General features: G+C 37.7%; 1 protein-coding gene across 1 annotated transcript in view; it reads right to left on the minus strand.

The window, feature by feature from the left end:
- LOC306871688 (putative global transcription activator SNF2L2) overlaps nucleotides 1–15154 on the minus strand; it is a 57975-nt gene that overhangs the window by 11659 nt on the left and 31162 nt on the right. The window contains exons 23-28 of the mRNA XM_079419783.1: nucleotides 12190–12236; nucleotides 11734–11900; nucleotides 11406–11569; nucleotides 10027–10254; nucleotides 4100–4177; nucleotides 3691–3909 (exon numbers count right to left, since the gene is read on the minus strand). Coding sequence (XP_079275909.1) covers nucleotides 3691–3909; nucleotides 4100–4177; nucleotides 10027–10254; nucleotides 11406–11569; nucleotides 11734–11900; nucleotides 12190–12236 — 903 coding nt within the window. The remainder of the gene's footprint in view (nucleotides 1–3690; nucleotides 3910–4099; nucleotides 4178–10026; nucleotides 10255–11405; nucleotides 11570–11733; nucleotides 11901–12189; nucleotides 12237–15154) is intronic.

Here is a 15154-nt window from a genome sequence, read left to right on the forward strand (position 1 = left end):
TTTCTCATCTGCAGTTCAGTTTAAAGATGCATTATTGTGCACCTATAGCACTCCTCGCTGTCATTAAAACATAGCATGCCACAGGAAAAGTGATCAAGTGCATCCACTACAAATATGTTTAAATTCATATAATTTTGATTTAACTTCTACATAATGACTTTATGTAATTTCAGTGCTTATTCCCATTATGAGAGTGGAATAGCCTATTTAATGAAAATGTGTATATCGACATGAAAACACAGTTTAAAATGGTTGTTTACTTCATTAATTTTCTCACTCCTGGAAAAAGAGTTTGTACGCATGGGTCACAGTTTGCATGCAGGTGCGCAAATTTGCCCGTCAAGTTTGTTTTTATAAATCCCACCTTTTGCGTATGAAGTGGCATATGCCTCTTTCAGGGCAGGTTTTGTGCGCATGCAACAGTTATAAATGAGGCCCCAGGACTTCTGGTGCTTACATGGGTCTCATCTTCCTCTCTCTCTTTACTCCAAATGTTTGGTGTTCTGGAAATATGATCATCTATCACGTTTTCATGACCGCTTGGAACTGAGCTTAATGGATGCCAGTGCAGTTCCAAATCTTGCAGCTATATATTAATATATAGGACAGGAAAGTTTATTATATGGTATGAAAAGCTGAGTAGTGCATAATGCATCAAATCAAAGTTACTCTATAAGATTTTTTTATTCATACATTTTTTCCTTGATATGGGCATGGACAAAACAAAGAGAAGAGTGAAATCGCTCAAAGTAACATACTTCTCCTTTGACTTGCCCACACTTGGCTACAATATCTCACAGGAGACGCATTACATTAGTTCCAGTTAGTTTATTCCCATTAGTAGTGGTGTCAGAGAGCTTATTACCATAAAGTTATCTTTTCTCAACTTTGCTGAGTCACTAGAGACACCCACGTCATCTTAAAGTTGCCTCAAGTGGCCATTTCACACTGAAAATGAATGACCTGGCTGTCAGTGTGAATGATCCCTTTTCAGCAGCAGATGTGCTATGGGTGACTGACCTCTCTCTTGAAACAAACAAATAATGTACATGCAAATATGCTATTTAGATGTTATAACGCACAAGGTAAAAACCGATTCTAGGTTGAAGGCAGACAGAAATTGGCCAGAGTATTTATTTGCTCTAGACTGAAACGTATTCTCTCATACCTCGCAAAAGACTTCATTTCTCCAATACAGTTGACCTGTTTGCTAAACTCTGTGCAGTCAAGCGTCAAAATCAATTTGTTGAGCCATTGAGCTGTGCCGATGGGGAGATGCTCTGTCATAATTTCCTGTGTAAAAGCAATCTTGGAGAATGACTCAAGCATAAGTTACAAAAGAAACCATTTCTGTGTGTGGAGACTATCACACGGTAGACATTTACCCACACCTTCATGGTGCATTTTACTCAAAAAAGCTTAGAAAAGGTGAAAAACAGTGAGACACTAAATAAGATTACTTTCAAGGCCCAAATCACTGGTCAAGCCACAATAAAAGCAAGGTGGTTCAGATAGCTTCAATCAAAGTGGTCTTTTTCCACCCCGTAAAACTCACAGACCCCACATTGTTGCTCCGAAAGATCTGACTGCCATGTGTCGAACTTCCTTCCCCTCTCAGTATACGTTTACTCCTCAGTGGCTCTGTGTTTACCAGGAACTGGCTCCACATATAATTACCTCCCTTGCTGCTTTACACCTTCAGCCTCTGTGCTCAAATACAGTTTTGCTCTTGTTACCTTCCAGCCAAACCCTCACCAAAGAACAACCGCAATGCCCTATGGAAACAGTTTAGTCACTCATTATCGACCGGAACAATCCACTGGGTAGCTTTGAAATTGTTTAGGAGGACTGTACTGAGACTGGTTTGTGGAAGAAAATGACAGAGGAAAAAGCTTGTTAGAGTGAGGAACAGTCAATTTGTGTCTGGATGGAGAATAAGAAAACGAGCTATTTGGGATTGGAAGATTCAGTGTAATGCAATTGGGTTCATTGATCGAGCTGAATTGTTACACAGAGAGGAGGGCTGTATTTGTCTTGGCTGTTGTGTTGTTGTCTTATCAATCCGATTAAGCTGAGGATATGTTGAGGAAAAAAGATGAGCAAACCGAGAATATAATAGACATTGCTGTTTCAAAACTTTTCCAACCCACTTAATGCTTTGCAATCAAAACCCTCTACAGATCATAAAAAACTTGCAGAGGAAACTTGTGGTTATATGATGTGCAGTCATTAGAAATGGTGAAGTGTCTTTCTTAAGATGTACTCATTCATTTTTCAAAACTAAGGAGTGAAACTTTGTTTTCTTTTTTGAGTTTCGATTGTGATGCTTTTTTATGTCAAACATTTACATTGCAAAACTGTCTTTCTACATCAACACAGATTAAAATAATTTTAACTTCTAACTTAATTAGAACTCCAGTGAAGTCAAACCTCCAAGAACCTATTTGATTTTAATGAACAAGTCCTCCTCACTATGACTGAAGCTGTAACCTCAGTCAGCACATACAGTACTGGCTCTGCTCTGATTCTAATGGACCTTTATACTGAAATTTGATTCATGCTCAACTGATCAAAACATCCAATGAAGCCACTGACTTGAAGATCCCACCAAAACTGATCGCTGCTATAATTTTGTCTACTTCTCTAGGTCCTCAAACCTTTGGCATATCAAATTAACCAAAATATCTTATAAATGAATATACAGGGAACTACATTTTATAAATGATGGCTTGATACTAATAGCTTTAAAATTGTATGATTATTGTCTACACATCATGAGTTATGGTTTCACTACAGTTTTTAAGTTCAAGTTAACACTTTTATCCTTAAAGGGGTCATGAACTGCCTTTGTTTTTTTAAATTTTGTACTGGTTCTCTGAGGTCCACAATGTCATCAAGATTTTTGCATCAAAACACATCATGATTTAAAAGTAATAGGTTATTTTCTGTCCTCCCTCATCTGAATGCTCTGTTTGAATAAGCGTGGCGGATTGTAGACTCGGAAGTGAACGCCCACTGCTATGATTGGCTAATAGTTGTGCATGTTTGTCAGCCTACATCCTTCACAGATGGATGCTGCTATGAATTAGGTTAAAAATGTTTTAGTACATTTTAAAAGATCTGTAATATCAAACAAAGCAGTAGTGACCACCACATAATGAAAACAGTCACTCACACTTGTGTGGTGCAACATTACTGTCGCATCTAATATAGTCGGCATGGCATTTTAGTTTCAATCTGTCTGAAAATCCTGCCTCAAATTGTGCCTTGTTTGTAAACTGCTTCAATATAAAAACTGCTTCAATATAAGATTTAAAATTTTGAGAATTGAAGAAAATAAAATTTTGAATTCTGAAACATACAGGATGTTTTTATAACACAATGACCTTTTATATGACAAAAGATCAAGAGAATTTTGATTTCTCAATTCATGACCCCTTCAATGCTTTAGTAGTTCTCTCTGTACCAGTGTGGTTATTGATAACTAAAACTAACAACAATTTCTCTATACTTGAAATAAACTGAAATAAATAAAATATAAAGATTAGATCAAGAAGTTGATTAGAAAGAGCGGAAGACTACCTGTTGCTACGGTAACAAGAGCTCTCAGCATATGGATGGGATTATGTTTATGCCATGTGTCATTCTGTCATGGACTATAATGAACTGAATATAACACAAGCATCATACCTTCAGCCACTGCTTTTCCGTCAACGCATCGCTGTAGTCGACATCTCTGCGGTGACGGGATCCACGGCCGAAAATCTTTTCCTCCTCCTCCGCGCAGGTAAGTCGCTCCACCTCAGCATCATCCTTCAGGATCCATGATGGCAGCTGATCCTCTTCCATTAGCCGAGGTTTACGCTTAGGGTTGCGTGCGTCCTCTCGACGGCGGTCTAAATCCATGCGCTGAAAGTGCCATTAATGGGTTACGTAAGTTTGAAAGTAACTGGTGTTTCCTCTTATACTTCTAAACAGATCCAAAACGCACAAATTCACAAAAATATATGGCTTTCTTTTCAAAGAGACAACAATTACTGTGAATCACCATGCAAAGGACTCTGTGCAAGTTGCAAATTTTGTGCAATTTCAGTCTTACCATGAAAAGCTCAAATTCGTCCTCATTACGAGCAATCATTTGATTGAGAGTTTCATCATCTGGAATTTCATCTTCTTCCTATTATCACACACACACATATGCCAAGAAACATAATTAGCACACATTTATGTTGTGAGTAACTAGCATTTGAATTGAGCAACAAGTGGATTTTAAACTAACATCACACATGGGTGCTTTAGATTTCGCTTTTGTCGAAACGTAATATCACCAGAACATACGTTACCAGACACCCAAGAAATGCTTTGTACTTTTCCCGCAAGTAACTTAACCGCACTCTGGCTAGGCTACCAAAATTGCAATGCCTTTCTTTCAGCCTTTGTCACAGTCAAAATCAGTAGAGAAACAAACTTTGCTCTCTGATGAATTGCATTCTCTTATGGGTCAAAGCATACTAATTTGTGTTGGTGATAAACTGTAATTTGTTGAATAAATGGCAGTGACATTATAATGGACAGGCAATGAATGATGAAATGCCATTTTATTCTTTGAAGCTGTGTACCAATACTTAATGCTGACATATACAGGGCTCCAAACTGCGACTAAAATGGTCGCAAATGTCAGCAAAAACTTCACTCGCAAATTAATATTTTTGGTCGCAAATGACTATATATAATTTGCATGAAAGGACTTTTTTCCCGATTGTTTTGCGCTCACATCTTTTGTTATGTTCACGTATTAAACTTACATAAGACGATGCGCATCAAAGTTTTACTGAAATGGGTTTCAAACAGTCCTCGTCTCTGCCGCACACAGTCTGCTGAACGCAGTGAGAGAGACCTGAAAGGGCCTGTTTACACCTGCTCACTTCATGCATTTTCTCTGATCGGATATCTATATGATTTGTTAAAACGTTTCCCCATTTACACTTGGCCACATAAATGTGTCTTCGCAAAACGGATATAAATCCGTTCTTCAATTCCCGCTTCATATGCAAATATAACGGAGTTCACGTCAATGAAAGCAATGGATAATTTTATTAATTATCAGCTAATTTCAATATCAGAGACCGCAACAAGAGAGCGCGCGGCATCAACACTGGAAAGATAGGCTAGTCTCGCTACTTTTAATGAAGAAGATTGTGTGTTGAGCGTCTGCGGCTTACTTTCAGGTTCATTCAGTTTGCGCGTCGCTTGCTGAAGAAATACTCCGCTACTCATCCGCGGTGATGCTTGTTGCATTGCGCTGTCATATCTGACTATAACATGCCATATAGGCTATAAAACGCTCTCACACGTCTATTACTTTAATATTATGGGAGGAGTAAAATTACCATATGTGGTTTCAACAACCAGATGCATTTACACTTGTCCGGTCGATCTTCTTATCGAGATCTTAGTCTATATGCTGTGTTCTGTTAATGCATGGACTTCCTGTTATTTGAAGCGCACTTGCCATCCAGTAATCGCAAAAAGCTTTGTGCTGTCTTACTTTTTAATAAACAAAGTATCAGCTTTAAAATGCTACGAAATTCAAATGATGCGGTTTGGGTGCTCTTTAATGCGGACCACAAGCGCACACTTTCGGTAATATAAACAGCAGTACCCCGCGTCCACACGGTCCGTGTATGCGTCCGGATCGTGCGAGCGGAGAGTATCGCACTTAATGCTCAGGCGCGATCTCTTTAGCACCTCAGTTAAAGCAGCAAGTGAACCCATTATATATTTCGATTTACTACTATAGTATGAAATGAACATGATCAAAAGGTAGGCAATAAGAAAGCCTATAGTACTGAACTGTTTTATGTAAAAGCTCATTCAGTGTTTCAAACTGAGGAAATGTATAAAGCTTGTAAACATTGCATTGTAATACATTTACCTCAGAATAACCACTCAGTGTCCATAAACTCATCAGTCAGCTAGAAAAATAACTATAAAGAGGAGCGTTTTGCTATATTTATGCGCCGTTGCATATTAATATTTTTACTTATTCTGTTGTACATGATTCAACTCCTCCTATAAAATAGCATTTTACTAATGAAGAAAAACAGACTGAATGTGTGAAAGACGTGACAACATTTATAGGATGCACTGCACTCAGTTGCCAAGTGATGCTTATGGTCCATGATATTGGTACAGATTCTGTGTAACGAACAATTCTTTGTGACTGTATATTTCAAGTTGTAAAAGACATTTAATTCACACTTTAAGTGAACCTTAGTCCCCCGGTCGACCTGATCATCTACAAGATGGATTAAAATGCTGATAAAGCCTAGAAAAGATAAGACATAAACACATGACAAAATGATTGAAATGTTAAAATAGGGGGGAAAAATAAAATGATAATAATAAAATAAACCACTTTTATTCTGTGGCACCTAAAAAAATTATTTGGCGCCTAAGTTTTTCTTTTATAGGAGCCAATGGCTCCTTACTCGATTTTTTTGTCTGGAGCCCTGCATATAACAATGTTAAATTTTTTTGAAGCAGCTGTAAATGGATTTTGTGTGGTTGTAATGGGTAAATTTGTAGCAACCTACTATTGTGTCACGCTTACAATAACTCTGTTTGCCATTTAAAGTTTTCTGAAAAGTTGAAATAAAGGCAGTTAGCACATAAGGGCCAGAATGACAAAAATCATCACAGGTTATTTGCAGGTATCATCACTTCCAGCTGAAAGCTTTTTAATACCATTTTCAAGACCTTTTCCACGTTTTTGACCTGCACATGCAGCACATCACTTCTATGCGAATACAAGAATGCTTATATGAGATACAGTATATGAATGAATATTAGATGCTTTTTACATTTCTGGGTTTTAATAAACTGGGTAAACTTTCACAGAGGTATATAAGGGACCATAGCAAATATAATTTGCAATAAAGGTGAAAAAAAAACAAAAAAAATCAATATTGCCTCTCAGTGACTTGCCAAAAAAAATATATAGACATATGGATTATGATCAGAAGACCTTAGCAGCTGTATTAGAAACACCCTCACAGCAGTGTTAAACACACACACACACACACACACACACATATATATACAGGTCCTTCTCAAAAAATTTGCATATTGTGATAAAGTTCATTATTTTCTGTAATGTACTGATAAACATTAGACTTTCATATATTTTAGATTCATTACAACACAACTGAAGTAGTTCAAGCCTTTTATTGTTTTAATATTGATGATTTTGGCATACAGCTCATGAAAACCCAAAATTCCTATCTCAAAAAATTAGCATATCATGAAAAGGTTCTCTAAACGAGCTATTAACCTAATCATCTGAATCAACTAATTAACTCTAAACACCTGCAAAAGATTCCTGAGGCTTTTACTCCCAGCCTGGTTCATTACTCAAAACAGCAATCATGGGTAAGACTGCCGACCTGACTGCTGTCCAGAAGGCCATCATTGACACCCTCAAGCAAGAGGGTAAGACACAGAAAGAAATTTCTGAACGAATAGGCTGTTCCCAGAGTGCTGTATCAAGGCACCTCAGTGGGAAGTCTGTGGGAAGGAAAAAGTGTGGCAGAAAACGCAGCACAACGAGAAGAGGTGACCGGACCCTGAGGAAGATTGTGGAGAAGGACCGATTCCAGACCTTGGGGGACCTGCGGAAGCAGTGGACTGAGTCTGGAGTAGAAACATCCAGAGCCACCGTGTACAGGCGTGTGCAGGAAATGGGCTACAGGTGCCGCATTCCCCAGGTCAAGCCACTTTTGAACCAGAAACAGCGGCAGAAGCGCCTGACCTGGGCTACAGAGAAGCAGCACTGGACTGTTGCTCAGTGGTCCAAAGTACTTTTTTCGGATGAAAGCAAATTTTGCATGTCATTCGGAAATCAAGGTGCCAGAGTCTGGAGGAAGACTGGGGAGAGGGAAATGCCAAAATGCCTGAAGTCCAGTGTCAAGTACCCACAGTCAGTGATGCTGGTGTTGGTCCACTGTGTTTTATCAAGGGCAGGGTCAATGCAGCTAGCTATCAGGAGATTTTGGAGCACTTCATGCTTCCATCTGCTGAAAAGCTTTATGGAGATGAAGATTTCATTTTTCAGCACGACCTGGCACCTGCTCACAGTGCCAAAACCACTGGTAAATGGTTTACTGACCATGGTATTACTGTGCTCAATTGGCCTGCCAACTCTCCTGAGCTGAACCCCATAGAGAATCTGTGGGATATTGTGAAGAGAAAGTTGAGAGACGCAAGACCCAACACTCTGGATGAGCTTAAGGCCGCTATCGAAGCATCCTGGGCCTCCATAACACCTCAGCAGTGCCACAGGCTGATTGCCTCCATGCCACGCCGCATTGAAGCAGTCATTTCTGCAAAAGGATTCCCGACCAAGTATTGAGTGCATAACTGAACATAATTATTTGAAGGTTGACTTTTGTTTTGTATTAAAAACACTTTTCATTTATTGGTCGGATGAAATATGCAAATTTTTTGAGATAGGAATTTTGGGTTTTCATGAGCTGTATGCCAAAATCATCAATATTAAAACAATAAAAGGCTTGAACTACTTCAGTTGTGTTGTAATGAATCTAACATATATGAAAGTCTAATGTTTATCAGTGCATTACAGAAAATAATGAACTTTATCACAATATGCAAATTTTTTGAGAAGGACCTGTATATATATATATTTTTTTTATATCAAACTTAATTTTTGATTAGTAATATGCATTGCTAAGAACTTAATTTGGACAACTTTAAAGGCGATTTTCTCAATATTTAGATTTTTTTTGCCCTCAGATTCCAGATTTTCAAATAGTTGTATCTCAGTGAAATATTGTCCGATCTTAATAAACCATACATCAATGGAAAGCTTAATTATTCAGCTTTCAGATGATATATAAATCTTAATTTCAAGAAATTGACCCTTATGACTGGTTTTGTGATCCATGGTCTCACACACACAATCACACATACATACATACATACATATATATGTATATTTATATTATAGGTGCATTTATAGGTGCATTGCAATATCGTAAAAAAACATTTTTTTTCAAAAAGTGAAACTTTCATATATTCTAGATTCATTACATGTAAAGTAAAACATTTCAAAAGTATTTTTTTGGTTTAACTTCACAGCTCATGAAAGTCAAAAATCCAGTATCTCAAAATATTAGACTATTTCCTAAGATCAATAAAAAAAGGATTTATTTACAGAAAGAGAGAGAGAAATTTAACTTATAAAAAATTGTAATATTCATGAAAATTCTGTCATTACTCTCCCTCATGTCGCTCCAAATCTGAATGACTTCGATGGAACATTAATAAAAGATTGAAAATTTGTTTAAAATTTTCAAACATTTCTCAGCAGTTCCACATAAGAAAGAAATTCCTACAGGTTTGGAAAGATATGAAGGTGTGTAATGACAACATTTTCATATTTGGGTGAAATAACCCTTCAATGTTTAAAAACTTATTTTTGAAGATTAGACTGTAAATGCTGTCCATGGTGCCTCTGAGGCAAACAGCAACCCAGTAAATGAAAGCACCATCATAGAAGAAAATTCTCATCTAAGCTGAAATGCCTCTGGTTGTTCAAGACATATACATAAACTTTACTCCACAAATCCACACATGAATGAGCTAACATGGATGAGGCATGTGGATGGAGAAGCCCTAAAACTCAAACAGTTTTGGCATCATTTCGGAAATGAACTCTGCTATATTTGCACATTTATATATTTTCGGCAATAGTAGATTGGATTTATATCCATTTTGCAAGGACACAATTATGTGGCAAAGAGTGATTTGAATGTGCATGGCCAACTGGATAGCAATCCTATTGATCAAATGACTAAGTATAAATTGGCCCAAAAATATATTCACATGTATCTGCCACTTTGTTGTTGGCCCTTCTTTTCAATAATTTTCACCTCTGGATACAATTAGCCAGTTTAATTCTGTCAGAGTGAAACTTTACGGCCATCTGTGCCTGTTAAAGTGACTCACCTCATTCTGTTCCTCATGCTCCAGAATAGCCTGCAGGAAGGCTCTGCGCTCATGGCTGGAGGACTTCTGATCAAACATGCCAGCCTGAATGACCTTCTGATCAACGTTCAGTTTATACTTGGCCGCTGCTAGAATCTTCTCCTCCACACTATTAACAGTGCACAGACGCAGTACGCGTACTTCATTCTGCTGGCCGATACGATGGGCTCGGTCCTGTGCCTGCAAGTCCTGGTGATTAAAAACACAGTTATGTGTGTTTAACAATGTGGTTACATCAATTACGATCAAAGTGAGAGAATGCTATTAAGAAGGGGCATAGTGCACTCTTTCTGACTTGATCTTTAGAGGAAAAATAAAAATTTAAAGTTGGCTGAAGATCACTATTGTGTGGAGGTGGATGGCTTTTTTTGCTGAAAATGTGTGCAGAAAAGGCTCAAACTAAATGCTGCTGTATAAAATACAATTAATCCAATCAACCAACATCACATAGATAAATGAATAAAGTAACTAAATGAAGCAAAAAATACACAGACATCAAACATAAAATCAAAATGTATACTTGTTCTAGGTTAGCCGGCATGAAAAATTGCTGTGGTGTTAGATGCTATATTTCAAAACTATTTTAAACAGCTTTTTTCAAATTATTCTGCATGTAGCTTTTATTGCTATATATAAGAGAGTGACTACATATTAAGAGACTACATGGAATATTTGAAGAGACTACATGGTATACTTTTTAAAAATATATATATTTTTTCCATATGTAGAACTATTAAAAAAATCATTAAGAAATTCAGAAGTATACACTACCATTCAAATGCTTGGGTTGGTAAGATTTTTAAAATGTGAAAATAAGTCTTTTGCTCACCATCAAGGCTTCATTGATTTGATCAAAAATACAATAAAAACTGTAATATTGTGAAATATTATTACAATTTAAAATCATTGTTAATATATTTTCAAATCTAATTTAGTCATTTAATGGCAACTTGTTTCAGAATTCTTTTATGAATAATATGAGATCAGAAGAACAGAATTTATTTGAAATATAAATCTTTTGTAACATTACAAATATCTTCATTTTTCAGATTTTCAGCATACTTTTTTCCATTTTTTTTCAATCATAATTACAACAAATAGTCACAAATTTGTGATTTCTAGTTAGTTTCAGTAAGGTTGCAATTGTAAGAAATACAAAATTATCTTTTTATTTCTGTTTAATGGACAACCAACTTCCAGAGCTACCTCAATCAAGGTGTTATCACATACTACGAGATGTCTTTGAAGTCTGATCTAGAAATGACAGATCACTGCTGAACTGTAAACTAGCAATGCAACTCTCTCGTTTCTCTCTAATCACTGAAGTGATTCACACAAACCTGGTGGGGGTTCCAGTCGCTGTCAAAGATCACAACAGTGTCTGCAGCTTGCAAGTTGAGGCCGAGACCTCCTGCCCTGGTGCTCAGCAGGAAGATAAAGTATTGTGAGCCTTCATCATTGAATTTCTTTAAAAGCAATGCACGATCCTCAGACTTCGTAGATCCTGAAGGACACATCCAGCAGCAAACACGTTAATGAAAGAGAAAGGGCAGCCTACTTGTGTGATCAAACTCATTAAATAAGTGGTGAACCACAAATTGGAAATCCCCTGAACTGAGTTCCCAAAGGACAAGAAAACATTAAAGAAGGAATGAAATGATTACTGACCATCCAGACGCAGATAGAGGAAGTTACGATAGGCAAAATAGTCCTCCATGATGGTCATGAGGGAGGTCATCTGACAGAACAGGAGCACCCTGTGATTGGTGGCCTTCAGCTTAGGCAGGATGCGGTCCAGTAATTCAAACTTGCCAGAGGCACGGTACAGGTCGGGGCTATGCGGACAAGAGAAAAAAGCATGTCTATAATGTCAATGCCTTCATCATGGTGCACCTCCACTGTCTGGGTCATGTAGCGCAGGAGGCCTGCGGTGTGTTTAATGATCCATATTTGACATGAATGAACACATCATGCTACGTCTTATGGTTAAGTAACGGTCGATTTGATCCGTACTCACCCGTCGTTGAATATATTTATTTATTCACTATTTAACGCCATGCCAGCATCAAGGCTATTTTCATGGCATTTTCTGAATAAATTATACAAGGTATACAATTTACTCACCCATTGATAATGCCATTTGGATATCCCAAGTGCTCAGCAAAGGATTCCTAAATAGGTACAAAATAGACATTTTCAGATATACTGTACCATGGAATTGCTGAATGCTTCGTTTTGATTGTTGACAGATGTTTTAAGGTCTAATGTAACCCCCCTGGGTCCGTATCGCCACACCTCGTTCTTGTTCTGAGTGGGCTTCGAACCCGGGTCTCCGGCATGGGAGGCGGGCACACTAACAAGGAGGCTAAAGACTACAGCCACTAGCATCAGTCGCTAGTGCGCCTCTTGAGATCTGTGGAGTGAGCTCTACCTGCACAGCACCTACCCGCTGGCCTCCGTTACATGAACACCTTACACGAACACCATAGCTTTAGATGTTGAAGAAGATATTTTATATCTATACAATAAATGTCAGCGGGGTCTAATGTTTTTTGGACCCCACTGACTTTCATGGTATGGATAAAAAATAAGAACCAGAAAATCAAAGTGGGCACACCATAGCTCCAGAAATAGAAAAATATTTATTTATGTTCTTAGACGCTCTTCATCAGACTTAAAAAAAAAAAGATTTCAGTTAAAAACAAATACTAGAAGTACTAAGTAAATAAAAAAACCAAGGGAGAGCAAGGAAAGCAAAGTTTTCTTACTTTACCAAAGGAAAACCAGTCTCCTCTTGGCTTATATTGAAATCCTCTGACATTTTTCTTCACAAATCCTTGGCTTGTACTTTTAATTCGTGACTGGCATTTTGTTTTGTTCTCTCTCCACGTTCGTCACTAATCACGCTATGCCGACATTCTACGTCCGCCGGAACAGTTTCCACTTATAACACTTTGATGAAGTGAGAGAGAAGTGTTTATTACGTTTGAAATATGGACATTTTTCTTACAAAATGCATGGATTCGCTACAGGAGGCCTTTATTCACCCCCTGGAGCCGTGTGAGGCACTTTTTTTTATAGATGTGCAACAGAAACACCCACCTACTGCAATGTTACCACTTGGAATAGTCAGGACAATTTTTAATATAACTCCGATTGGATTCTTCTGAATGAAGAAAATCATATACACCTAGGAGGCCTCGAGGGTGAGTAAAACAGAGGCTAATTTTAATTATTGGGCGAACTAACCCCTTAAAGGGATTGTTCACCCAAAAATGAAAATTACCTCATGATTGGACAGGAGAAAATAATGTGAAAATAAATTTAAAGCTCAGTTTTTGCTGGACTAAAATTCTGTCTCAGTGTGGATAAATTCAAAAACATAAGCCCCTTTTCCACCGCAGGAACTTTACCCAGGGACTAGGGACTTTGGGCCGGTACTCGCTGTGTTTCCACCGCAGGATCTAAATAAAGTTCCAGGTACAAATTTGCCCCTCAGAAAGTCCCTGCTAGCGAGGTAGTACTTTTTCAAAGGTCCGGAACTTTCGGGGGCGGGACTTGGGCGCTGAGCATGCTGATTGGTTGAGTTCACGCAGTACTGTATTTCAACCACCATATTCGCATAATTTTTTTAAATATTACTGTTATTGTGTCATGAAATGTGGTTTTAAAAGTATTTCAGGCAAGAATGTAGTTGTTTAAAACTCAAATCTGTGGTTTACTTATAAAGACAGCACCTATTTAAAAACGCGTGCAGACCTACGTCACCAGCAGTGTTAATTTTTTGTCGACGACGACGAAAAATATTCGTCAACGAACCTTTTTTCTGTGACTAAGAGGAGACGTTGACGAGCTAAAACTAATATCTGATGATAAAAACTATGACGAAATGTATGCGTGTCTTCATTAACAAGACGAGACTAAAATGTTATTTGAGGACTACTGACATTCAAAATACATCCTATAGGCTAAGTTAACTGTCTTGTCTTTCAAAATGTGCGTCTCTGTCATTGGATAAGGTGCGTTTGCATATCTAGTCTCAGTATGGCAGCCGCAGTGGACGGATAGGCTACCAAAACGAAACAATGGCCTCAGCACCCAAAGGGTTAGGGAGTGGGTGACCAGACGTCCCGTTTTTCCCGGGAGTCACAATTCATTGTCGATTAACTTAAAGTTAGTGAAGGTGTGATAGGCGGAAACGCGCTGATAGAAGTGCTCTCTCTCGCGCACGCTCCACTTCTTCAGTTCTCATACAGCGCGCGATCAGTTCTCAGTGCTCAAATACACACACAGAAGTCCAAATGTCTCTCATGTAGAGCATCTCATGTAAATACAGTCCGTTGTGGTTTAAGTGAGCTTAAACAGGTGGGTGAAAACTGAATGTATGTCAGTAGGCTATTACATGCATACCTTCCGTCTTAAATGGACAGCATTCCTAATTATCTGTGTCATAAATGTTAACCAACAAAAGATGTTAAATGTATACTTGTTAAGTAAACCTGTATCTGAAAAATTAGTTTAATTTATATCTCTACCAAAAAATTAAAATGTATTCCAGTTTTTCCAAATTCAATCCTTGATTCAAATTTCTCATAACTAAGCTTAATTGATTTGGTCTAAAGAGAGAAGAATTGATGACTATTTTTGTTTGAATACTACATATATAATAGCTTCCAAAATAAATGTTGGTAACTGCAGTTTGACTAAAAGTAATGACTAAAAGTTGACAAAAATGCAATGACTTTTCGTCGACTAAAACTAGACTAAAACTATGAAAGACTCAAATGACTAAAATGTGACTAAGACTATTAAGCATTTTCGTCTCAAGATAGAGACTAAGACTAAATCAAAAATGCCTGCCAAAATTAACACTGGTCACCAGACTATTTGCCTGTTCTTCTCGGTACGTTAGACCGCGATGGAAACGCAGACATCAACAGGTCTGGGGTAAAAAAATTTCCTGGAACAATTTGTCCCAGGAACTGCGTAATTTAGGTGGAAAAGCATCTATAAAGAAAAATATGCATTTTCAAATGTATCTGAATTAATTTGAAATGTAAGTGTCATACATTTTAACTCATTGGAAACA

Source organism: Barbus barbus (assembly GCF_936440315.1).
Source record: "Barbus barbus genome assembly, chromosome: 6".
NCBI lineage: Eukaryota > Metazoa > Chordata > Actinopteri > Cypriniformes > Cyprinidae > Barbus > Barbus barbus.